The sequence below is a fragment of the Eptesicus fuscus genome, chromosome 7 (genome assembly GCF_027574615.1).
Source record: "Eptesicus fuscus isolate TK198812 chromosome 7, DD_ASM_mEF_20220401, whole genome shotgun sequence".
NCBI lineage: Eukaryota > Metazoa > Chordata > Mammalia > Chiroptera > Vespertilionidae > Eptesicus > Eptesicus fuscus.
In genome coordinates this window covers 21,371,038-21,397,916 of record NC_072479.1, presented here as the reverse complement: position 1 = coordinate 21,397,916, position 26,879 = coordinate 21,371,038, and the positions used below count along the sequence as shown (strand labels likewise).

The following is a 26,879-nucleotide window of genomic DNA, read 5'->3' as shown; positions in this document are numbered from 1 at the left end:
TCTTGACTAAATTTATTATTTTAACAACTTGCTATAAAATCTTCTAAACAAAGCATAAGATTCTTTATTAAATAGAATATGCTAAATATAATTTAACCTTCTTTTGATAATACAATTTTCATTAAAAACATAATTTCTGTACCATGCTGTAGATGCTGGTATAATTGCTAGTCAAGGACAGAATCCTATCTAATAAAAGAGAAACATGCAAATTGATGGTACCTCCACTACGCCCACCAGCCACGCCCACCAGCCAATCAGGAGCGAGTATGCAAATTAACCCAACAAATATGGCGGCGGCCATGGAGCTGGAGCAAGCACGAGGCTTGGGTTGCCCCTGGCGATGGAGGAAGCCAAGCTTCCCGCTGGCCCTGGCTTCCGCTCAAGGCTACAAAGTTTCAATTATAGAAGATAAATAAATCCCAACAAAAATGGCGGCAGCCACGGAGTTGGAGAGAGCAGGAGGCTTGGGTTGCCCCGCTAATGGAGGAAGCCAAGCTTCCCACCCACCCTGGCCTGCCCTGGCTTCCGTTCAAGGCTACAAAGTTTCAATTATAGAAGATAAATAAATCCCAGATACCAGGGCCTCTGCTTGGATCACCAGGGACGTGGCCGGCTTGCAAACCACCACAGGCCCCTCGCCCAGGCCGTCCCACACCCCAAGGGAACCCCCACCCTAATCCGGGACACCCTTCAGGGTAAACCAGTCGGCGCCCACCTATGCACCCAGGCCTCTATCCTATCTAATAAAAGAGAAATATGCAAATTGACCATCACTCCAACACACAAGGTGGCTGCCCCCATGTGGTCAAAGATGGCTGCCCCCATGTGGACACAAGATGGCCACCACAAGATGGCCATCAGGGGAGGGCAGTTGGGAGGGACCAGGCCTGCAAGGGAGGGCAGTTGTGGGAGATAAAGCCTGAAGGGGAGGGCAGTTAGGGGTGACCAGGCCAGCAGAGGAGGGAAGTTGGGGGTGACCGGGCCTGCAGGGAAGGGCAGTTGGGGGGACCCAGGCCTGAAGGGGAGATCAGTTGGGGGGGACCAGGCCTGCAGGGGAGGGCAGTTGGGGGGAACCAAGCCTGTAGGGGAGGGCAGTTAGGGGTGATCAGGCCTGCAGGGGAGGGCAGTTAGGGGCAAACAGGCTGGCAGGGGAGCAGTTAGGCATCAATCAGGCTGGCAGGGAAGTGGTTAGGGGGTGATCAGGCTGGCAGGCAGAAGCAGTTAGGGGCAATCAGGAAGGCAGGCAGGCAAGCAGTTGGGAGCCAGCAGTCCTGGATTGTGAGAGGGATGTCCAACTGCCCTTTTAGGTAGGATCGGGCCTAAATGGGCAGTCGGACATCCCTCAAGGGCTCCCAGATTGGAGAGGGTGCAGGCTGGGCTAAGTAAACACACCCCCATGCACGAATTTCGTGCACCGGGCCTCTAGTAGATTATAACAGTAAAGGAGGGAGGCCATGATAAAGGAGGACATATTTAAATTAAATAATATAAAAATACTATTTTCACAAACTAATTATTCAAGATATTGCATTTCAAAACTATTATACTATACCTACCTCTTCAGAGCCAGGTTAGCCTCTCCTCCATGACTGGAATCATTACCAGCATCGTGAACTGCCTGATAGTGTTTGAAAAGTTCTTCAGCAGATCCAAGAGATTTCATACACTGGGGACATATGAAACCCTATAGAAAAAGGCAGAAAAAGATTTCAAAATAGTATTTAATATTGCAAAGTAAGTATTTATATGTTATAAAATATAGTCCAGTGTCTTATTCACATAATGGTGCCACTAAATAAATTATAATTTATGATATTGATCCCAAATTCTGGTTTTATACAAAGGTATATCACTATCTATTCTGGTTGGAGTTTACAAGATATAAAGAAAGCCCTTACAACCATCTTTTAGGTTGAATAAGTTAATGGCTAGAGCATACAATTCTAATCTGAAAGATGAGTTCTAATCTAGAAGACTAGTTGAGAAAGTTATATTATTATATTCTCCCTCTATCTAGATATCCCAATTAGTAAAATCTCTGCTCCAATGTACTTCATAGGGATGAAAACAATAAGATTATTAACATGAAGCATTCTTATCACTGAATGAGGAAAAGGGTAATATAATATATAACTCATAATTACCAGAGTATCTACAATGGTTGAGAAGTAAATCTCCTTGCTAACCTAAGATTAATACTGCAAATGCCTAAAATTAACATACAGTCCCACAGAATAGAAAAAATACATAATTCCAAAATTAATATATGGTTATGGCATATGTAATCTTGCATGACTAGTCTCCCAATGATCTCTTGACATCTCTAATTCTCTATACAATACTAGAGGCCCATTGCACGAAATTCATGCATGGGTAGGTCCCCAGACCTGGCCGGTGATGAGGGCCGATCGAAGCCTTCTGGCTGCCAGCCAGGGCTTTCCTTTGTTCTGCACCACCCCTGGTGGTCAGCACACATCATAACAAGCAATCAAACTTCCGATCTCCCAGTCAAACTCCTGAGGGGACACTTTGCATATTAGCCTTTTATATATATAGATTATATATATAGATGCTTCAAAAATACTAAAGTACCTATGTTTCCCTGAACACACCATAGTACTTTACATTTCTGTGCCTTCGCATATACTACTTTTTCCTCCAGCACTATCCTCATTAGCTTGTCAAGTTTCTACATTCACTTAATACAAAAACACATCTATGTTTCCCTAATGGCTAATGTAGAATTTTGAACAAAATTTGGCTAAAAAAAAAAAAAAAACAGATACAATTAACACCTTACAGATTACCAAACCTTCCAAGGGAAAGACTGAGCTAAGCAATAAGTACTCTGAACATGTAAAAACTAAAAATAAATAAATAAAAATGCTGTTCCTTTGTTGGATATTATGCAAATAGCATATCTTCACATCATTTATGCGCATTATGTGGCAGAATCAAGGCTCACTCAGTATTGGGCAGGCTGATATGTAAACATAGACATACATTAGTAGACAATGCTATAACACAAGTATATATGAAGAATTACATAAACACAGGGAAAGAAATATCCAACTCTGCCTGTGGCAGCAGTTCTTGCTTTATAAATATATATATATATATATATATATATATATATATATATATATATATATATATAGATATATATGTATATATATATGCACACACACACACACATATATGAGACATTGAAATTAGGTACTAAGGAATGAGTAATATTTACTTGTGAGAAATAAAAGAAAGGCATTCTAAGCAAATGGAGGAGCATGAACAAAGATGCAGAAAGAGGTATAAAATAGACAGTCATGCTGTGTTTTGGAAACAGATGTGTTCTGGTCACACAGCCAGAGTGAACGACAGGGGCACAACAGGTGAATGCATGCTGTGACTCCCTAAAAAACTCCTGAAATGAGCAAAGACAATAGTACTGAGGATGTGCCTTTGGACATCAGAATAATGCCATCAGGCCCCAGAGATATTTGGTACTCAGCACTATCTTTTTAATGAATGAACATTCTGTTTGTGTGCTAATCTAGCTGGTGTTATGCTCTTTCTTCAAAACCATCTCTTATATACCACCATGTTTCATAATGGCTCTGCATTATGCTTAATTTGGCATTCTTATAACTTCTGCCTAATAACTGTTATACCTATTAGTTGGCATGCCATTAGTGTAACAGCACATGAACCCCTATAATATTCAGCTGTTATGTCTCTTTTTTGTCTCAACTTCTGCTAATATGTAGAATTAGAGTGTTCCTCAGAGAACTCACATCCCAACTTTAGTCTTCAGAATTTTGGCTTTTTGACTATTGTCTCTACTTCTAACTTTTGGCTCTAGGAACCTAAGTATGCCAGAAAGCAGGTAAAGGGAAGATCACATTAAAATATGCCATACATTCTTAACGTTTCTAAATATTACCAGGTTAATAGTTCAGAAAGAACTAATTCATCTCTGAAGAGAAATTTTAGAAATTCAGTAATATATATTTACTTCTAAAAATATTCCACCCATGTGAATTTTCCATGTGATTAGAGCTTGCATGTTTAAATAAAACTCCAGCCTAGCCATCATGGCTCAGTGGTTGAACGTCAACCTACGAACCAAGAGGTAATGGTCCAATTCCTGGATAGGGTACATGCCCAGGTTGTGGGCTCAATCCCCAGTAGAGGGCATGCAGGAGGTAACCAATGAATAATTCTCAACATTGATGTTTCTTTCTCTTCTCTCTCTCTCTCTCTCTTTCTCTCTCTCTCTCTCTCTCTCTCTCTCTCTTTCTTCCTCTCTGAAATCAATAAAAACATATATTTTAAAATAACTAAATAAAACTCCAATTTTTAAACATTACCGATAAAAATACATCTTTCTAAAATACATATACTTCCTCACCTTCTTATACAGATAATATTATATCTTTCCTTGGTGTCTCAAAGGCATAACTTATTAATCACTGATTTGGGTGTTATCCACTATTAATTCTGGCAAGACTATTTAAATTCCTATACCCACATTTTACAGTTTTTCCTACACCCTGTCTTGTCTTTCAACAATCTTTATGAATCGTTTGGATGCTATTTCTAACCTGATATGCTAGCCTGCCATGGTTAGGAAGGGTTAAGATTAAGGAAAAGTTTATTAAAACCATATCACTCATTTAAAATAAAAGTAAAATAAGCTCAGAATGAGTGTCTGAGTGATACCCCATGAACAGAGTGCATGATCTTTAGTTCAAGGACTTTGTGATACTAATTCTGGACATTAAGAGACTCTACCTTTAACTTATTTTTCTAAACTATTTTCAAGGGGATTGAGGTACTTCCACAAAAGTACTGTTACCAAACAATAAAACAATAAAAATAGCCAGCTACATTTATTTCCCTTAAGCATTCCAAATTCTCACTAACTTAAAAAAAAAACTAACCAATCCCTACACACAGTTTACTTGATTAAAAACAATAAATTCCTTAATAAATTTTTCACTCTCATATTTCAGTTATCTGTAATCCTTTTTCAGATTCATTACAGCTAACAACTTAACTTGATACTTATGGTACCCCTGATATACCAAATGTTCTTTGAGTTAAAAGGAAAGTTCTTATCTAAGTGACAGGTAGGTGAGACTGTCACTTATGATTTGGACAACCCATAAAGAAGAACAGTTAACCCATTCATTCAGGAAGGAAGACAACTGGTAAAATGCTAAGCAGAGCCCCAAGAATGGGTTAGGCCTCTATCTTTGTTCACAATGCTTCAACTAATTTAACTGATGTCCTCCTATATACTATTTTTCCCATCACCCTAGAGAATGTCTGGTTTAATTGTCCCCAGGTGGAAGTTATTTTAGGTCCCCTCAAGTTGAAATAGCCATTGTACTCTTTTTGCAAATAAAATCTATCATAGAAACTTCCTGGGGTGGAAATCATATATTACTTACCTTTCTTTCTCCTTTACCTACCAAAATACCTAGCAACTAAGAGGTACTCTATTAATATGTTAATTAAGTGAATGTTTGGCGAGATCATTTCCATATATATAAAATTGCCTCACAGAAAAAAGCAAGTCTGATTTTTTGTCTTTCATAGTATAAAAAATTTCATTCTTTTGTGAGATTTGTAAACAAAGCAAGTAAAAAAAGTTATGTTTCTCTTTTTTTAGAACACAGTAATTTTCAAAAGAAATATATAATATACTAGAGGCCCGGTGCACAAATTCATGCACCAGTGGGGTCCCTCGGCCTGGCCTGCGGGATCAGGCCAAAACCGGCTCTCTGACATCCCGAGGGGTCCCAATTGCAAGAGGGTGCAGGCCAGGCCAAGGGCCCCACTGGTGCACGATCGGGGCCAGGGAGAGACGCAGGAGGTTGGTCAGCCAGGGAGGAACCACGGGAGGGCTCCAGGCGTGTCCGGCCCTTCTCACTCAGTCCCAAACGGCTGGACCCCAGCAGCAAGCTAACCTTCCAGTCGGAGCATCTTCCCCTGGTGGTCAATGCATGTCATAATGAGCGGTTGAGTGGCCTTAGCATATCATTAGCATATTTCACTTTGATTGGTTGAATGGCCAACTGGACACTTAGCATATTAGCCTTTTATTATATAAGATATCAGGATCATCTGAGAAACTTTTTCAAGGACATTTCCTTCCCCTCACTGGATCCTACTCCCAGCCTTAGATATGCACCAGCCCCACACACTACTGAAAAACATTTCAACGATCCACTATTAATGAGAGTGGAATCTGGCATCTCCCTCAGGTCAGGGTAGATTCAGGTTCTGCTATATATTTTCCAAATAAAGAGAGTCACAGCTCACCCTGGCCAGTGTGGCTTGGTTGGAGCATCCTCCTCTACATCAAAATGTAGTGGATTTGATTCCCAATCAGGGCACATACCCAGGTTGTGGGTTCAATCCCCAGTCGGGTCAGGGCACATGCCGGAAGCAACCAATGGATGTTTTTCTCTTGCATGGATGTTTCTCCCTCCCACTCCTTCTTCTGTCCCCCTTCCCCACTCTAAAAAAAAAATCCAATAAATTTATTTTGGAAAAAAAGACAGTAACAGCTCACATGTAAAGTCCTTTTTCTATATAAGACTAAAGTGTTTTAACCTAAAAAGTTTTAACGCATTCATTGAGTAGAGCATTAACTATGTAATAAAGATATAGCTTGCAATGCTATCCACATATTTCAAATTTCATGACAAAATTTATACAAAGAAATTAACTTAAACTTGTATATTTGTTTAGATTCACAAAAAGACAGCTGCACCCAGTAAGAGAAACCAAGCCAACTTCCCAAGAGCCTCTTTTTATTATTGAACTTTCTTTAAGGCATGCATAATTAAAGCAATCCATATTCCCATGTAGCATAAAAAGTTAAGCAACACCAAGACAAGGAAAAACAAAGCTATTCGGAGCAACCCATAACCAAGCTGCTAAAACAAAATATACAGGACCCACAGTAACACTGGAGTCATTAAGAAGTTCCTGTCCTCTTGTTTCATTTTCAGCGTGCACTTTCTGGTAATGCTCCGACAAATCAATAGCAGTTATACATCTTTTCATACATAACGGACAGATGAAACCCTGTGAAATAACAACTTTTAGGAGGATATACATAAAAAGTTTTATAAAACAAAATACAAACTATAAAAGATAGACATAACAGGAAAATAATTAGTATTATCTCTTTTAGAATATGTAAAGAAAATTTTCAGGTACTAATGGCACAAAAGGTGGAAGATCTATAATTCTTTAAAAGTAGGCCTTCTAAAATTAGTTCCCATTTTATGCTCTAAATTTTCATATATTCATTTTTTATTATAATAAAGTTGCTTAAAAATAAATACATAAAGTTGCTTATTATTAGTTGAATTAATATTTTTTTTATTTATGACACTTTATCCTTACTTATCTGAGAGCTATTATTAGCAAGTTACCTTGTATTTTAGATCAAGAGATATCTAGTAGGTATAACAAATACCTTTATATGATACAATACATTAAACAAAATTTCTTATAATGAAAGCAATTTTTAGTCTTCATCATATTCCTCTAGCCTGAGATCCCTTTCTTGCCCACATCCATAATTCCCAGAAGGTGACCCTTTATTCTACTTTTCTGAGCCAAATAATATCATTTTAAAACAATCTTCCAAATTTCTTATACCTCACAATATCTGTATTTTATAATGTGTACTGTTACACTGAGCTATGGTTTAGGGCAGTGATGAGCAACCTTTTAAGCTTGGTGTGTCAAACTTCACCAAAAACCTGAGCATAACTCGGGTAGTGTGTCACTTTGAGGAAAAAACTAACTCCAAGACTCTAGTCGCAATTGTTTCATCCTCAGGAGCAGCAAATGTTTCATCCTCAGCATGCGGCCACGTGTCATCAGAAATGGCTACGCATGTCAGTGCTGACACACGTGTCATAGGTTCGCCATCACTGGTTTAGGGGGTCAGATAGGAACAGAAGAAGGACAAGAAAATTGAGGAATTAACAGTATTGGGAAAAGTAAACAAAATGAAGACAGTGGTGAAGGACAAGAGGTTATAAAAGTTATAATGTCATGAGTTTGGGTGTCAAAAATAGATGTGGATTTGAGTCTCAACCTATGCTGACTATATGAGCTCTGTTTAGTTTACTTGCTGCCAGTTTTCTCATCTATAAAAGGGGGCAGATATTAGTAACCATTCTCTACAGTTATTGAGTAGTACATAAAATGCTTAGTAAAGTGCCTGAGACATTGTAAGTGTTCCCTAATACCAATCATTATTAAAGGTATGGTTAGAACGGAAAGAAAATAAAGCCTGGAAAGGTTAAAGACTAGAAGAGAAGATAGGAAATACTGAAATACTCAGCAAGGCCAAAGCTAAGTAGTGAAAATATAATGAAGATTTTGAGAAGATAGGCACTTCTGGTAAGAAATGAAGACTAAGCCCTAGCCAATTTGGCTCAGTGGATAGTGTGCTGGCCTGCAGACTGAAAGGTCCCGAGTTCGATTAGGGTCAAGGTTGCAGGCTCCATCCCCTGTTGGGGGCATGCAGGAGGCAGCCAATCAATGATTCTCTTTCATCATTGATATTTCCATCTCTCTCTCCCTCTCCTTTCCTCTCTTAAATCAATAAAAATATTTTTTTAAAAAAGAAATGATTGATAAGATTTTAACATTTCAGGTAAAATTATTCTGCTTGATAATAAGCTAGAGAAGGTACTGTCATGGCTTGAGTAGCTAGAAAAGAGATAATAACGAGCATTGGCATTGATAACATTAAGAACTGAGATGAGGATGTTCCTTAAATCACTAATGCCACTTAGGACAAAAGTAAAGGAAAACTGCAAACAAGGTTCCAAAGTGGAAGGCAAGTCAGGGTAGCAATGAACAGCTAAGCTTGGGTTTGAATCATGGATTCACACTACTCTTAGATTTTATGACCTTCAATTTCCTCATTTGTTAAATGTGATAATAATAAACCATTTCATATGTGTCTCCTGAGAATTAAATGACATAATACATACAAAATGCTTATCATAACAAAGAAAACATTAATAAATGTTGGCTATCATTAATGTCATTGTTCCTCTTGTTAACAACCCTTAAAGGAGATTAGCTAGGAGATGAAAGTGAGGAACATGAATTCAATTTTGGGAGGTTTTGGGGGGTTTTGTTGGTTGTTGTTGTTGTTGTTGTTTTAAATAATGAAAGGGATGTCTTTCAGGCAACTACAATCCCAAGTGCTAGAACTACAAAATAACAGTTCTTTAAAAGAAGGCATCATTGCATTTTTTTGCTATCACACCTTTCTGGTTTCTTCACTGTAAATTTTCACATAAAATTACTCAACTGTTCATTCAAAAAATATTTACTGCCTTAGCCAGTTTGGCTCAGTGGATAGAGCATCAGCCTGTGGACTGAAGGGTCCCAGGTTTGATTCTGGTCAAGAGCACATGCCTTGGTTGTGGGCTTGGTCAGACATGCAGGAGGCAGCCAATCAATGATTCCCTCTCATCACTAATGTTTCTCTCTCTCTCTTCCTCTCCCTTCCTCTCTGAAATCAGTAAAAATATATTTTAAAAAAGAAAAAAAATGCAATTAAAGTCAAAATTCCTGTAAAAAAAAAATATTTACTGAGAATGATTACTGTGCTCCATCCATTATGCCAAGGTGCTGAGAACACATATATGAACCTATTGGTTCTGCTTCTCTTTAGAGAACCCTAATATAACTCCCAAAAAACCCTGTTGGAATGAATAAATTAATTTAGCCAGATTATAAAATAAAAGATAGGCATACAAAAGTCAGTTGTACTTCTATATTATAGAAACACACAAGAGGAAAATAAAATTAGAAGCAATACTATTTACACTAACATAAAAAAATGAAAATTACCAATTAATAAATTTAATAAAATATTTAACACTTTTACATTGAAAAACTACAAAATATGGCTGAGTGAAATTAAAGAAATTGAATTATATCATGTGCAAGAATTAGAAAATTCAATATTAAGATGGCTTCTCTCTCCCAAATTAATCTGTAGGTTATATATAATCCTAATCAAAATCCTAGTATAAGTTTTCTCAAATTTATAAAGAAATGTAAAGAACCTATTACATAAGAGTGAAAACAAACTTGAAAAGGACAAAATTGGGCGACTTAAACTATCTAATTTGAAGACTAACTATGAAACTACAGTAATCAAGACAGTATTGACTTAAATATACAAATACACATAAATATCAATGAAACAGAATTAAGAACATAAAAATACAGTCAAATATATAAGGTCAATTGATTTCTCAAAAAGTAAAAATGTAATTCAATGGGAAAAGGTTAACAGTTTCAACAAATAATACTAAAATAACCATATGGAAAAATGTGGTTTACATATCCATGTAGAAAAAATAAACCTCAACCACTATCTCACACCATACACAAGAATTTTAAAGAAATCATAGATTTAGATGTGCAGCCTAAAATGATTTTTTTTAAGTCAGAGGAAAGTATAGGAGAGTCTTTGCAATCTTGTGGTGGTAAAAAAAAAAAAAGAAGAAAAAATCATAGAAGGACCCAAAAAGCATTAACCATAAAAGAAAAGGCTGACAAATTGGACTTCCCCCAAATTAAAAACTTCTCCTTGAAAACACCATTAACAAAATTAAAAGCAAGCCATGGACTGAGATAAAATATCCACATCACATATATCTGACTGAGGTGTGAGACCTAAAATTAAGGCCCAATATTATGTGCTGCCTTGACAAATGATGAAATGGAGGGGTTTCAAATGCAAGTTCCCCTCCCTACTCTGCTCTTGCAGAAAAGGTCCTCTAGCCAAACAACCCTCTTTTCCACAAGAAACAGGGCAGAGCTTGCTTATTGTACCTCAGTAGTGGGTCTCAGTTCCCCACCGCCCATGTCATAGGTTGAAGCTCAACCATTGAGTCACACTGGCTGGGCAACAATTATTAATATATTTCTTTCCAGGGTTATAGCTGGGCACTTTAAACTCACCATATCATGAACACAGTTTGGTGTGTTTTTTTAAAGACGTTTCCTTAAACTTGTTCTTAATGAAGTTTATCTGATACTTTTCTTCTTGCTCTCACAATCTTATATTATAGTAAATACTACAGACCCAATGCACAAAATGCATGCAAGAAGCTCGGCCCTCGCAGCCCCGGCTTTGTCAGAAGGACATCTGGAAGGTCGTCCAGCTGTCCGGTCTAATTAGCATATTACGCTTTTATTATTATACATACATGTACGGTACATGAAGACAAATGGATGAAGAGACAGATGGTCAGAGAGAAAAACAAAACAAAACAAAACAAAAAACAGAGAGATGAATGGTTAGAAAGAGAAATACATCCAAAAACACACATGAGAGAGACTCCTTAACGAAGAGGAGAACAGAGAAAAGGGGACTAGGTGGGTGGTACCATTGCACCCAGAAAGGGTCAACTAACAAAAACTATCAGAGCAGAATATGTATAGATCTCTTAGGGACAGCATTATGGGTGGTTTTATGTTGTTCTCTTTCCTTTCTTCTTTCTCTATAATGTGCAAATATTGTTTGTTTTAAAAGATAATTGTAATAAAGCAGCTACTAAGGTTGGTTTCTCAAAAATGTAAGTTATTTCTTTTTTAGACATTTTCTTTCTGTTAATTTTAATAAGCTATCAAAGATAAAATAAAAGTTCTTACAAAGACAGAAAATAATCTATAAATTTTAAAGATAACTTAATTTTTCATTAGTTCAGCAGTTCATGACAGTACAAACACATAACTAGATACTTATTAACCACGAATTCTTTATAAATTGCGTTATGCTTATTAGTTTTATGTCTTTATTAAGTTGAGATGACATTAGCATTGAAGAGATATTCGCAACATTATTTTTCATTCTCACAACTAAGTAGCAGTATATGTCTACAAGTATGATTCAAAAGTTGCATTCCTTTGTAAGAAAGACCTATAATAACTTTTCCCAAGAAATCTTCAATTACTACTCATTACTCCAAATATTTGCTATTTTCCCTTAAATAATATTGACTTTTTTTCATACCTCTGAAGAGCTTTCATTATTGACATCCACTGTGTTAATAGGAGTTGCTGATGAATCTAAATCAGAGCCTTGAGAGCCAACTCTCCCAGGAGTCTGAAACATAAACAGAAGTGGGTGGGATCAAAGCAGATATTAACAATATATTCATAAACTATTTAATAACCTAATTAGTAATCAGGTCGAGGCTAACACATAAATAGATGTGTCCTCAATAATAATAAACAGTATTAGCAGCTATTCTTTATTGAAAACTGACTGCACCTAATACTGTATTAAGATCTCTATAGGTATTATCTCATCTTTAGCCTTTTTAAATAAAAATTTTACTTTTGGATACAGTGCTCTATAGTTTCAACTCACTTTCAGAACATCTTATTTAATTATAATGACATCTCTATAAGAGGTAGGACAAATGTTATCTCTATCGATAAGAAAACAGATTCAAAGCAGCTAAAGCAAGCATGTCAAACTCACAGCCCACAACAAATAGTTTTGCGGCCCAGCCAATATAACAGTATGTAAGAAACATTTTAATAAAAATTTCATAACTTAATTTTTACAATATTCTGTTATACATAATTATTAATAACGAACTACAACGTTCTCTAATGACTGATTACTATAATCGTGTTGCATTCATTTCCCTTACGCGCCTTATGTGCAGGTGCACCATTTCTCTCCACTAATACTAGCAGTGAATATTTTAGCAGCCGATTGCCATGTCATTAATCTTGTACTGACTTGTTTGGTGTGCACAACAGGAAATATCTCACTTTCGGAGAACAAGAAAAATAGGTTTATTTGTGTTATGCTTATTAATTTGTGCAGTTATTCAGTGTCTGGTAAGTTAATGTTCAAGAAAAAATATTAATTTTTATTAAAGTGTTCTATTATTTTATGTTAACTATTACTCATTTATTTTAGCCCTTTGTATTCAGCATGTCTCTATCGAAATAAACCTACGTTTCTATGAAAATTGAAGCTTTTGTTTTTTTGCAGCCCACATAAACTTTAACCTTGTTTATTTGGCCCTGTGTTAGCCTTTAAGTTTGACACGCTTGAGCTAAAGGATTTCTTAAGATTGTATTGAACAAAAATCAGAAAGAAGCAGAACTAAAATGCTGATCTGATTCCTCTTGCATTGCTCTCTCTACAACACCAACTAAACTACAATGATTTGAGGGGGTGCTAAAAAGATCAACACATTAGCTGGTCACATTATCTAGTCACCCAGCAATCTACCATCCATTACCAATCTGTCTCAATACCTGATATTCCATCATCAAAGATATAGTTTATAAGACTAGAGTTTTTTTCTCCCCTTCAACCTTTATCATCTAACTTTATCATTCATTAATACCTAGGAGTTATCTTAAAGGAAATGTAGATCTATTAAAACACTGAGCAAAAAAAGACAGAGCACAAGGACTGACTCAATAATCCTTATAAAAAAAAATGTATGGTATATACTATCATTCCCAGTTTACACAAGAGAGAACCAAGGTAGAGTCTAAGGAACTTGCCCAAATTCACATGGCTAATAAATGAAGAAAAAAGCTTAGCTCAGGCTGTCTGGCTTTTAATCACTAACTTATAGTGCTTCTCTACTGGACATCTTCACTGAGATGTACTTCAAGCATCCAAGATCTAGAACAATTCACTACACATTTGCCTCAACACACATTCTGTAATAATCCTATTATCATCATCGGAAAAAGAACCTTTTGCAATTTGCCTAAAATAATCCTATTAAACAAACCTAAATAAGCCCAAGCATTATTTGAGGTATTTACTTCACCCAAATAAGGAAATATCTGCAACAGATAAGCTACCCTAAATAGCTGGTAATATATAAACAGATTCATACTATCAACAACTATATGATTGATATAGAGCAGCATTAATCTCTGCAAACACTACTATCAAAAAATCAAATTGCCCTGGTCAGTGTTTCTCAGTGGTTTGAACATCAGCCCACACACAGGATAAATAATGCATATACCTGGGTTGCTTCAATCCCCACCCTGATTAGAGAGTGTGAGGGAGGAAACCAATCAATGTGACTCTCTCACATCCAATGTTTCTCTCTCTCTCTCTCTCTCTCTCTCTCTCTCTCTCTCTCTCTCCTCTCCCTCCCTCCCACACCCCCGCCCTGCTACCTTCTCTTCCTTCCTTCCATTCTCTCTGAAAATGGAAAAAATATCCTTGTGTGAGGAATTAAATACAAGCTTTTGAAGAAAGAACAGCACTTTACTAGGGGAAAAAAATAGCAAACAAAAAGATCATTTTTTACTATATCTATCACAGAAGTTTTAACAATATGAAGTTTCTTTGAAATACATAATTTACCTCTTCAGATTAGTTGTATAATGAATACAATTAAGTAATCTACAATTCCACTGCTGTAATCCAAAGTAACCAATAGCTGTGTCTTGCAATTCAATCACTATCCTATCTAATAATAGAGAAGAAAAAAGAAACCAAAACAAACATCTAATAGCATATAAAGAACAAATATAGAGAGGAACATCGAGTTTTTTCTAATATTTGGTGATATGCTGAGTCAGAGCTTCCAAATTCTCAACGTCTCTCCTCATCCCCAGCTCTACATATGACTTCATTCTAGAAAAGATCAAGAAAGAAAAGAGCAAAAATTTCATTGGGAAAATTACTCAAATAGGTTCACAGCCTAATTGCTACTAAAGATAAAGAACTTCATCTCTAAATTTTATCTACCTTCAAAGCACTAAAGCTCACTAAAATGATAACTAGAATAGTCTTTGCACACAGAAGAGCCATAATAAATGCTCAATAAGCAAATGCACAGCCCATACCACTCTAGCTGAAACTAGACAGCAAACAAGTCACACCAGCCAGAGTTAATAATGAATTAATTTCCAGAAAAAGATGAGTTAACTAAAAATAAATTTTTGCTTTGCAAAATTCTTTGAAAAAACCATTGTTGTTGAATAGTACACACTTCATACTTAGCAAAATTATTTCTGAAACCAGAAAGAATACAAGTATTAGAAATTAAATGACATAGTATCTCAAAATTCAGAGATTTTTAAGACATTTATAATGATCCTGTATAATAAAAGGCTAATATGCAAATAGACCGAACGGCAGAACAACTGGAACAACCAAACAACCGGTTGCTATGATGTGTGCTGACCACCAGGGGGCATATGTGGAACATGGTGGGCGTTGGCTGAGGTGGGATGGTGGAGCAGGTGAGTGGGGGCACCAGACCAAGGCAGGCACAAGTCGCTGTCATCGGGGCAAGCCTCTGGTGGTTACTGAAAATTCTTTGCTCCTGCATACCGCAGTCTCGCCCAGCGCTCGCACCTGCTGCTAGCGCTGGCCCTGCTCGCACTGAAGCCGGTGCCAGAGCCACCACTCGCACCCGCTTCCAGAGCCCGGCGCTGGTCCCGATCACTTGGTGCCATCAGTGGGTGTGAGCGGCGGCTGCTGGCCCTGATCACCCCTGAGTGCTTCTCCACCTCCCCCTGCTCCTGAGGAGTGATCAGGGCAGCAGCCGCCGCTCACACCCACTGCTGGTGCCGGCCCCAATTGCTCCACACCATCAGCAGGTTGGAGCAGGACCAGTGCCTTCAGTGCGTGGGAGCAGCAGTAGCAGGAGTGGGGCTGCCAGCAGACAGGGGACCGGGGCCCTTCGCAGGAGGGGCCAGGCAGAGGCACGGGGGGTGGGCCGAGACCCACCCCTGTGCCTACCACAACCTCGTGGCCCACAGTTCCTTTCAAGGTGCATAAATTTGTGCACTGGGCCCCTACTGTCTTATAAAAAGTAACTTTCAGCACTGATTTTGTTATTCTATTTCATCCTCAGCCCACTCTAAAAACCAATTAGAAAGATTTTCAAAAACTCAAAAAGTCTAAAAAGCCATATACTATATATGCAAACCTTGTACTATATATGGATAACCAAAAAATTTTTAAGGCCCTCACTACCCCGTTTCCACTATTGAAAACTAAGAACTTACCACATAACAAATAAAGTGAGAATGTGCTGGAGGCTAATTCCAGCAGGTCATAATTATGCAAGAAGTTCATCAGAAGGCTGATGGGCCCTGACCAGTTTGGCTCAGTGGATAGAGCGTTGGCCTGAGGACTGAAGGGTCCCGGATTCTATTCCGGTCAAGGGCATGTACCTTGGTTGCGGGCACATCCTCAGTGGGGGTGTGCAGGAGGCAGCTGATTTATGTTTCTCTCTCATCAATGTTTCTAACTCTCTATCCCTCTCCCTTTCTCTCTGTAAAAAAATCAATAAAAATATTAAAAATTTTTTTTTAAAAGAAGAAGGCTGATGGATCTTGGGGCTTCAGCAGGGGTGAAAAGCTGCATATATTATTACCTGCTGCTGGAACAGCTGTAGGCATTTCCCTTAACCTGATAATCTTTTCCTGTTTACCTGCTGCTGGCGGAATAGCTGAAGGAATTTCCCCTAACCTGATAATCTTTTCCTGTTTATCAAACTTTACCTATTTGCATTCCTAAAGGGCCAATGTGTTTCCTAGCAAATAAAAAGCCGTGGGTCCGGAGATTCAGAGAGCCCACTTCACTAGAAATTTATATTTCATGTCTAGTCTCTTTATTCAATTTACGCACAGCCCTTCTCCAGATTCCTGAACCCTCGCAGCTGCAGAAAGACCCCAGCATTTATAGCGCCCGAGACAAGGACATCTGGAGAAGATTTCACCTGAGTGAAGAAAGGAAATTCACCCAGGAGAGGTGAAGGATCACCGGTAAAGGTGGGGATGGATCACTGGTAAAGGTGGGGTCACCTAAAATTCAGTGGGGAGATTCACTGCACATAAAGCCCATGCCAAGCTTTGGATTTTGTGAACCAGAGTGAGCAGGAAAGTCTTTTGTTTCAAGCCAGGCCATAATGGGGAAGAATTTGGTTCAAAGGCAAAAATATCATTGTAAATTTTTAGCTTCCATGATCAAGAAAAAAGAAATTGAAATGTGAAAAGGCACTTTCTTAAATCAGGCTCAAGGAAAAAGAGTGCCGTTGTCATTTTTTAACTATGTGGGTTCTTGTTCAAATTGCAAAATGCCTAATTCGTATTGAGGAGCAAAAGTCTGTGTGGAAAGACTTGGCAGCTAGAGAGGGTGGAGCTGTTAATCCTCTTGCTGAGGAACTCTCTGATGCTTTGTAATTTTTATTACCATAGGACGCCTTGGGACAGGCAGATTTTAGCTAAAATAACTTTAAAGGCCAGTCAATGCTATGGAGAGCAGAATAGGAAAAGATTCAGGAAAAGAACTGTGATTTATTAATTCTTGTGTTATGAGTGATTGCTTGTCTGTTTTATCTGTCATTTTTGTTTAATGTGTTTATTGTTAGTTTATTAAGCATGCCTTTAGTTTAATTGGGTAAAGAAACACGGCCAGATCATTTACTGAATTTCCCCAGAGGAAATAGGATGTGGGGGTGGGGAGACATGTGGTGATCCTGTAAAATGGATGCCGACTCCCGTGAGTGCTAAGAAAAGTCTTATCTTCACCATGATTTTTGTTTCCCAGTCCATCACTTAAAAAATTTTGCTGAATTTAAGGGATGCATCTGGGATTTCTGTACTCATAAAGATAGAAACCTAGCTTAAGACAAAAAGCGCACATGGCTAGATTTTGGATTTTAGATAGTTTGGGGCTAAGTTTAAATCTCTTTACGGATGCTACGGAATGAACCCAAAGCTGTTATTTCCTCAAAAAGATGGTAGAGATGACCCAAGGAAAAGATACAGGCAGGTTCTAAGCAACAAGATTGGTATTTCCATAATAAAGGGTAGTTTTTAAATAGTAATGAACGTTAACCTTAAGGCCACTAAAAGTCAATAAGTTATCTCTGTTACAGAATTTGCCAAAGAAAATATCTTCGATAATAATAATTGGCTTTAAAAATCTCAAAACTATTGAAACATGGATAAAATAGAGGTATCTAAAATAAAGAATTTGTGGTGGAGCTTTTTTTCAGTGATAATTATAGGTAATGAAGGTCCAGTAGCCCAGGGGAAACTGGCTCTGCTCTTTGATGAAAGAGGGAGCTGGTTGCCCTTCCCCCAGCAGAAAAAAATGTGGTAGTTTTACATCAAGCGGCTGTGCAAAACCTGTTTCGCCAGCCAGAAACGTGGTTTTTCAAACTTAGAACTTTGAAGTTTACTGAATTAAATAATAAAATTTAATAAATATCTAGATATTTTGAAATGACAAAATGCTGAAATGTTAATCTGAGTTTGCCTCGTATAAAAAAATCTAGAGGAAAGAATTAAATCTATTAATTAAATATGTCTTGTATTTTTGAAGTATATCCTTTAAAAATGTAAAGTGTTATTAATCTAAGAAATGCTAAGTATTTAAATTACCATCTAAAATTTAAGGCTTCTAAAAGTTTAAAGTTCAAATTGAGTTGGGAGAAATTATATAGCTGTGGTAACAAAATGCATAAAGTATAGAAATTTATTTTTTTTTAAATATATTTTATTGATTTTTTTACAGAGAGGAAGGGAGAGGGATAGAAAGCTAGAAACATCGATGAGAGAGAAACATCGACCAGCTGCCTCCTGCACACCCCCTACTGGGGATGTGCCCGCAACCAAGGTACATGCCCTTGACCAAAATTGAACCTGGGACCTTTCAGTCCGCAGACCGACGCTCTATCCACTGAGCCAAACCGGTTTTGGCTAGAAATTTATTTTTGAGAAAATAATTCTTGTATTTTTTCTGAAGAAATTAGTAGTTCAAAATACATTATAGTCTGTGTGGTAAAATTTCAACCTAAGGTATAATATTTTATATAGTCTAGTTAAAAAATAGGATTAATTCTATGGTCTGAACCAAATTTTTAATATAAAAAAAACAGTTTAAATTCAATTGATATATTTTAGAATAATTATAAAAAGTATATAATATAATATTTAAAATATATATGTATATATTTGATGGTCTTTCCAAGTTAAATTTCAAGACTTTAACTGAGGGATGGCTTTTGAAGCATTCCAAGGGCCCTGAAGTGGTTCAAGAATTTATTCTCTCTTCTTAAAAGAAATAATTTTTAATTAGGCTGACCTAATATACTTGAAATCATGTGGAAAGCTTTATCAAATAAAAATTAATGACTATATTTTATTTATATACATATATTTTAAATCTTATGGGGGTTTTGGCCTCTAAGGGAGGGCAAGACAAAGTAGCTAAATATTTCTTAAGATTCAGCAATGGAATTTTAAAGATAAAAGACCCAGGCAGCCTGCTTTCAGATAGGCTGGGGGGATGGGACAGCATCTATACCTCATAGATCAAACATATAAGTTTGCTTACTTTGCATTTTCAATAAAGATGCCTACTTTAATTACTTAATAAATTAGCTTTTTAAAATATAATCAAGAATTGGAACCAAGATGGCGGCATAGTTAAACAACTAATCTGCTGCCTCACACAACAATTTCAAAAATACAACTAAAAGACAAAAACGTCTACCACCCAGAACCACGGGAAAGCTGGCTGAGTGGAAGATTTACAACTAAGAAGAGATAGGAACACAATCGCTGAAAAGCTGAGGTACGGAGGCACGCGAATCGGGCCGGCGGCGGGCGGCTGGGTGCGCGGCTTTTCTTCAACCCGCAGGGAGACAAGCTCCCGATCACTCTGAAATCCAGTTTCTGGGGACACTCGGGGGACCCAGGCACCTACGGGGAGAAGCTGGACTCTCGGCCATCGGGTCGGAAAGTGAGAGTGACTTTATGCAGAGGTGCGCCCAGCAATCATTGTTTACTGCACTGGAGCGCAGGGCGCAGGGACTTGGAAACGGGAAAGGCAGAGACAGCTGACGGCAGCCATTGCCGTTGGCCACGCCCCAGCCTAGTGACGCCCTGAGACCCCGCCCAGCCCTGAGGCCCCGCCCCACACATTCTACAAACCTGCCCAGGCTCCACACAGCGGCTTTTGCATATAAATGGCCTGTTCTGGGGCAGCTCAACCAAATTAACTGCAGCTCCAGTCAGACTGCTCCAAAACCGACCAAGCAAAGGAGGAGAAAACTAGCCCTTGCTGTAGCTCCTGCTGTGGGACACACAGTACACAAGGGTACACCAAGAGTGTCCACCTCAAGTAACTGGGAGGCTGACCCGTTGAACCAATAGGACACCTAGTACACAAAACTACCCTACCAACTTAGGGAAGCAGAGAATATGAGAAGGCAAGGAAACAGATCACAAACCAAAGAAATGGAGGAGAACAAGCGACTGGACATAGAGTTCAAAACCACGGTTATAAGGTTTTTCAAGAATTTCATGGAAAAGGCCGATAAATTCAATGAGGACCAACTAGAAATTAAACATACACTGACTGAGATAAAAAATATTATACAGAGACCCAAAAGCAGACTAGAGGATTGCAAGAATCAACTCAAAGATTTGGAATACAAAGAGGCCAAGGACACTCCTCCAGAGAAGCATGAAGAGAAGAGAATTCAGAAAGTTGAAGATAGTGTAAGAAGCCTCTGGGACAACTTCAAGCGAACCAACATCAGAATTATGGGGGTACCAGAAGAAGAGAGAGAGCAAGATGCTGAAAACCTATTTGAAGAAATAATGAACGAAAACTTCCCCCACCTGATGAAAGAAATAGACTTACAAGTCCAGGAAGCGCACAGAACCCCAAACAAAAGAAATCCAAAGAGGACCACACCAAGACACATCATAATTAAAATGCCAAGAGCAAAAGACAAAGAGAGAATCTTACAAGCAGCAAGAGAAAAACAGTTAGTTACCTACAAGGGAGCTCCCATACGATTATCAGCTAATTTCTCAACAGAAACCATGCAGGCCAGACGGGAGTGGCAAGAAATATTCAAAGTGATGAATAGCAGGAACCTACAACCAAGACTACTCTACCCAGCAAAGTTATCATTCAGAATTGAAGGGCAGATAAAGAGCTTCACAGATAAGAAAAAGCTAAAGGAGTTCATCACCACCAAACCAGCATTATATGAAATGCTGAAAGGTATTCTTTAAAAAGAGGAAAAAGAAGAAGAAAGATAAAAATTATGAACAACAAATACATATCTATCAACAAGTGAATCTAAAAGTCAAGTGAATTAAAAATCTGAGGAACAGAATAAACTGGTGAACTTAATAGAATCAGGCATAGAATGGGAGTGGATTGATAATTCTCAGGGGGAAAGGGGTGTCTGTGTGGGGAGTATGGGAAGAGACTGGACAAAAATCATACACCTATGGATAAGGACAGCGGGGGGGGGGGAAGGTAAGGGCAGAGGGGGGGTAGGAACTGGGTGGTGGGGAGATATGTGGGGAAAAAGGAGAAACAATTGTAATCTGAACAATAAAGATTCATTAAAAAAAATAATAATAAAAATAAAAAAAATAAAAAATAATAAAATATAATCAAGATCTCATATAATTTCAGTTAAATGAGAAGCCAAAATGTTAAGCAATTGATTCTAGTAAAAATAGTTACTAAGACCTCCCATAATCCCTGTGTATGCAAATGAGCACTAGTCAAAAAGAATGCTGTTTAAAAGTAAATTTTAAGCTTAATAAAAATAAAAAATTTTAAAATCTCTTCCACTAATATTTACAGAGTAAACTGAAGGTTATTATTCAAGCATTAAATCTGATCATTAATAAAGTCACCATAAGTAGAGAGTCACTTAAAATGTAGGCAGCAGTATCAGCCAGCATCTGAAAAACAACCAAGTGTGCTATTCCATTTAAGTGAAACAAAAAAGGTTTTTAAAAGAAACTTCCTAAGTGTGGCCTAGAAATTACTCTAGAAGGAAATAAAGGGAGGTTTCCTTCAAATGTCTGAAAAACTGTAATTAAAAGTTAATGTCTAGTAATTTTTGATGGAGTCTTTAGGGTTTTCTATGTACAGTATCATGTCATCTGCAAATAAGGACAGTTTTACTTCTTCTTTTCCAATTTGGATGCCTTTTATTTCTTCTTCTTGTCTGATTGCAATGGCTAGTATTTCCAACACTATGTTGAACAGCAGTGGTGAGAGTAGGCATCCCTGTCTTGTTCCTGTTCTTAGGGGAAATGTGTGGGGAGGGGGGTGGGATGGAAATGGGGGGGACGAGGACAAATATGTGATACCTTAAACAATAAAGAAATTTTAAAAAAAAAGTTAATGTATTAGGCCTCAAAAAAAAAAAAAGTAAATGATTTGCATTTTGCCTCTCTAGCAAAGCTTATGTAGATATATTCAGAGACTAATAGCATAAATTCAGTTAGTATCATAAAGTTAGAAAATAAGCCTTATTTCAGACTAATTTAAATTGGCAAATTAAAATAAGTGAATATTCAGGGGAACTTAGTTGTACTAGGCAGGAAACTATTCCTGGAGCATTAACAATTTTTTACTGATGGTTCATCTCATAGTAAAGCTGCTTAACATGCGATGATTCCAAACAAGTCATATTTCTGTGCAAATAATTGAATTAAAAAGCTATCAAGACTGCATTGCAGGATTTCCAAAAGCCTCTTAATATTATTAAAACAAAAAAAGGGGGGATAGTGGAGTAATCTCCTGTAAGTAAATTACATTAAGCCTTAAATTACTTATATTTTTACTTTAATTTTTTTTTTCACTTATAATGCTGATGGCAAGACACACATGGTGTCAGAATAAGCCAAAGAAAAATGGTTTGGGCAGAATGAAAAGATCCTAAGTCTAGTTTATAGAAAGGATTCCTTTATTAACCTTTGGTGGAGAATATGTTTATATATTTCCAGAAAACTCCTCCAAGCCCATGTGGATTCCTGCAACAATGGATCCAAGAGAGGAACTAACCAGACTACTCCAGCCATAGATGGTGGTGGCCCCAAGCAACATGCTGAGGAGTCAGAGAAGAAACAGTCCAGAGACGGAGGATGGTAAAGACGCCTTGCCATGCTAGCAGTCAGCAACTGTGCATCACTGCAGGTTGCCTGAGACAAAGCCAAAGAAGGTCGGACCTGCATTGCCATTGATCACTGTTTGTCCACCATCCAGAAATGGAATATCATTGCTGTCATGTCACAGGGGACAATGATTAGGAAGGGGACTCAAAGAACTGTTGGCCCAGAAAGGAGCTTACCGCAGACTGATTCCTTTGATGCCTGGCACCAATTTAAAGAGACATGAAAGAACTCAATCTTTTCCATTGAATTTAAAAATCTTAAAAGGACCCGAGCTCTGCAAATGGCATACATTCTTGTTAAATTTATTAAATCAAAAAGGGTGATATGCTGGAGGCTAATTCCAGCAAGTCATAATTATGCAAAAAGTTCATCAGAAGGCTGATGGATCTTGGGGCTTCAGCAGGGGTGAAAATCTGCATAAATATAAGTATTACCTGCTGCTGGAACAGGTATAGGCATTTCCCTTAACCTGATAATCTTTTCCTGTTTACCTGCTGCTGGCAGAATAGCTGAAGGAATTTACCCTAACTTGATAATCTTTTCCTGTTTATCAAACTTTACCTATTTGCGTTCCTAAAGGGCCAATGTGTTTCCCAGCAAATAAAAAGCTGTGGGTCCGGAGATTCAGAGAACCCACTTCACTAGAAAGTGGAGCCTCCCCTGGCTCCCCATGCCTCCCAAATTTATATTTCATGTATAGTGTCTTTATTCAATGTACGCACAGCCCTTCTCCAGATTCCTGAACCCTTGCAGCTGCGGAAAGACCACAGCAAGAATGTATATTTGCAAATGACAAGAACTATTTCATGGCGGGGGGGGGGGGGGTGTCTTTTTAATTTCATGGAAAGCATCCCAGGCTTCCCTGCAAGTTTTCATGCTTGACCTCTTAGCTTATCATATACTCTTTCTAGGGGATCACATTTACTCCCTTAATTTTAATTATCCCCCAATGCTGACAATAATGAAACTCTAATCCAGATCCCTGCTGAACTTCAAATGCCTACTTTCCTGTCCTGCTAAATATCTCCACCTGAATTGCCTTGAAAGCACCCCAAAGTTAGCTATTCAAAACCAAATTCATTATCTTTTCTCAGAAACCTTTCACCCATCTGCAATCTCTATCTCAAATTATAGAAACACCTCACACCCATCTTGCCTAAATCCAAAATGTATCACATCTCTTCCTTAACCTTCACATCCAAAGATCACGTTAATTCAATCACCTACATAAATTCTGAATCTATCCTTTCTCCATCTCCTTTGCCACTATCTTAGTTCAAGGTACCATCATCTCTCACCTAACCTACTTTAGCATCCTACACCTCTACACCCACATTTCCAATTGCTTCCTAATTGGTTTCCCAAAGCACCTGAAGTGAATCATATCCAAAATCAAACCCTTCATTTATTATAACCTTTTACTGTCCCAAGGGAAAAGCTTTTATTTTCTCCCATGTTCTCTAACTTAGTTAATAATAATCCTCATTTATTAAAAATGTCAGTTAAAATCTAACAGAAATAAATATTTGTACACCAATTTTCATAGCGGCATTGTTCACCATAGCTAAAAATGAAAACCACCCAAATGTCCACTGATGGGTGAATAAACAAAATGTGGTATATACATATAATGGAATATTATTCAGCCTTTAAAAGAAATGAAATTCTAAGACATGCTACAACATGGATGAACCAATAAGCATTATGCTACGTGAAATAAGCCAGACACAAAAGGACCAATATGTATAAAACTCCACCTATATAAGGTACCTAGAGATAGAAAATAGAATAGTGGTTATCAGAAGCTAGGGGATAGGAGGAATTGTGAGTTATGGTTTAATGATATAGAGTTTCAGTTTGGGATGATGAAAATACTCTGGAGACCCTGGTCAGGTGCTCAGTTGGTTAGAGCATCTTCTGGATAAGGTTGTGGGTTCCATCTCTGGTCAGGGCACATACAAGAATCAACCAATGAATGCATGAATTACTAGAACAACAAATAGATATTTTTTCTCTCTCTTCCTCTCTGCCTCTCAAATCAATAAATAAATATTGTCAAAAAAGAAGAAAACTGTCCTAGCTGGTTTGGCTCAGTGGATAGAGCATCAGCCTGTGGACCAAAAGGTCCCGGGTTCAATTCTGGTCAAGGACACATACCTCAGTTGCAGGCACCTCCCCGGCCCAGGCCCTGGTTAGGGCTTGTGCAGGAAGCAACCAGTTGATGTGTCTCGCTCACATCGATGTTTCTCTCTGTCTTTCCCTCTTTCTTACATCTCTAAAAATCAGTGGAAAAATATCCTTGGGTGAGGATTTAAAAAAAATAAAAATTAAAAAGATGCTCTGGCTAGTTTGGCTCAGTGGATAGAACATCGGCCTGCGGACTGAAGGGTCCCAGGTTCAATTCTGGTCAAGGGCACATGCTGGGGTTGTGGGCTGGATCCCCAGTAGGTGGCGTGCAAGAGGCAGCCGATCAGTGATTCTCATCATTGGTGTTTCTATCTCTCTCTCTCCCTCTCCCTTCCTTTCTGAAACCAATAAAAATATATTGAAAGAAAGAAAGAAAGAAGAAAGAAAGAAAGAAAGAAAGAAAGAAAGAAAGAAAGAAAGAAAGAAAGAAAGAAAGAAAGAAAGAAAGAAAGAAAGAAAGAAAGAAATCCTCAGGTGAGGAAACAGCAGGAGAAGGAAGGGGGGGAGGGGGGAGAAAACAGCCTAGGGACAGATAGTTGTCATAGTGGCACAATACAAATGTGCTTAATGCCACTGAATTATATTCTTTAAAGAGGTAAAATGGTAAATTTTATATCACAATTTAAAAATGGCTTTAAATTTTAAAAGCCTAACTGAATCTCAAGTTGATGGTATAGCTACACAGAAAATAAATATCCCAAGTAATTTAAAAACACAGCATTTTGATTACATAGCCTTAGTGAGATATAGTATAAGAAAAAAAAAAGGCTAAAAAAAAAAGTAAAAAACATTCAGTAATCTTATTATTAGTAATATTATTAGTTATTTTAAAGCGATTTCATACATATAATTAGAAAAATTAATTATGTTAATGTCACAAACCAAGAAATCCACTATAAGATAAAAAAGATAAAAATACAATATCAAAGTAAAAACCATTTTATAATCTTATATTTGAACTCATTTTGTTTGCTTTTATATATCTTTAAATATGAATTTTAAAATATATTTACTTAATTCTTGTCACTTAAAAGTTTTAAAATGATATTTAAAGATAGATATAGATATACGGATATAGATCTTAGTTCTTATCCTTTAAAAGCTTAAAAGCAATGACAACCCAGAAGTAATGAGCACCTCAAATAACCAGCCAGTAATATCTAAATAGCATTCCCCACTAAAAGGAAGCAGACTTTTTGAAGAAATGGCTGATTCCAGGCCTAAAGGAGAATTTTTACAAGATAAACGTAGGATACGGTGTGCCAAAAAGCAAAGAAGCTATCAAAAATTAATAGGGTCCTGTCAAAATGACAAGTCACTTTGGAGGCACTTCCACTAGCTAAAGCTGGGACAATTTGCAAATCAAAATTCACATTGACCTCCAATGACTGAAAGCCACTATCTATCTATAAATCCATGAGTTTATAAAAAGAGTATATTAAAAAATCCGTAAGTTCTCTTTTCCCAAGGAAAAGGTCAAAAAACAAATAAACCCTATTGATCACTACTAGAGTAGTGTAACAACTCTTATTCTGAAAATTAGTAATTAAATAAAAAGAATTAAGCATTCATCCTGACTTTCCAGTATGCACTGAAATTCATGGTAACCAAACAGCCATGGTTGATGTTGAAAAGTTCTTCACAGAAAAATGTCAATATGTACA

At 37.5% G+C, this 26,879-nt stretch overlaps 1 protein-coding gene across 2 annotated transcripts in view; it reads right to left on the bottom strand.

Annotated features, from left to right (window-relative positions):
• Positions 1-26,879, bottom strand: part of EEA1 (early endosome antigen 1) — a 145,696-nt gene that overhangs the window by 96,422 nt on the left and 22,395 nt on the right. Inside the window, exons 2-4 of one of the 2 annotated variants that reach the window (XM_028148559.2) lie at positions 12,083-12,175; positions 6,976-7,101; positions 1,560-1,687 (exon numbers count right to left, since the gene is read on the bottom strand). In XM_028148559.2, coding sequence (XP_028004360.2) covers positions 1,560-1,687; positions 6,976-7,101; positions 12,083-12,175 — 347 coding nt within the window. The remainder of the gene's footprint in view (positions 1-1,559; positions 1,688-6,975; positions 7,102-12,082; positions 12,176-26,879) is intronic. The other variant, XM_028148560.2, reaches the window with a different exon arrangement.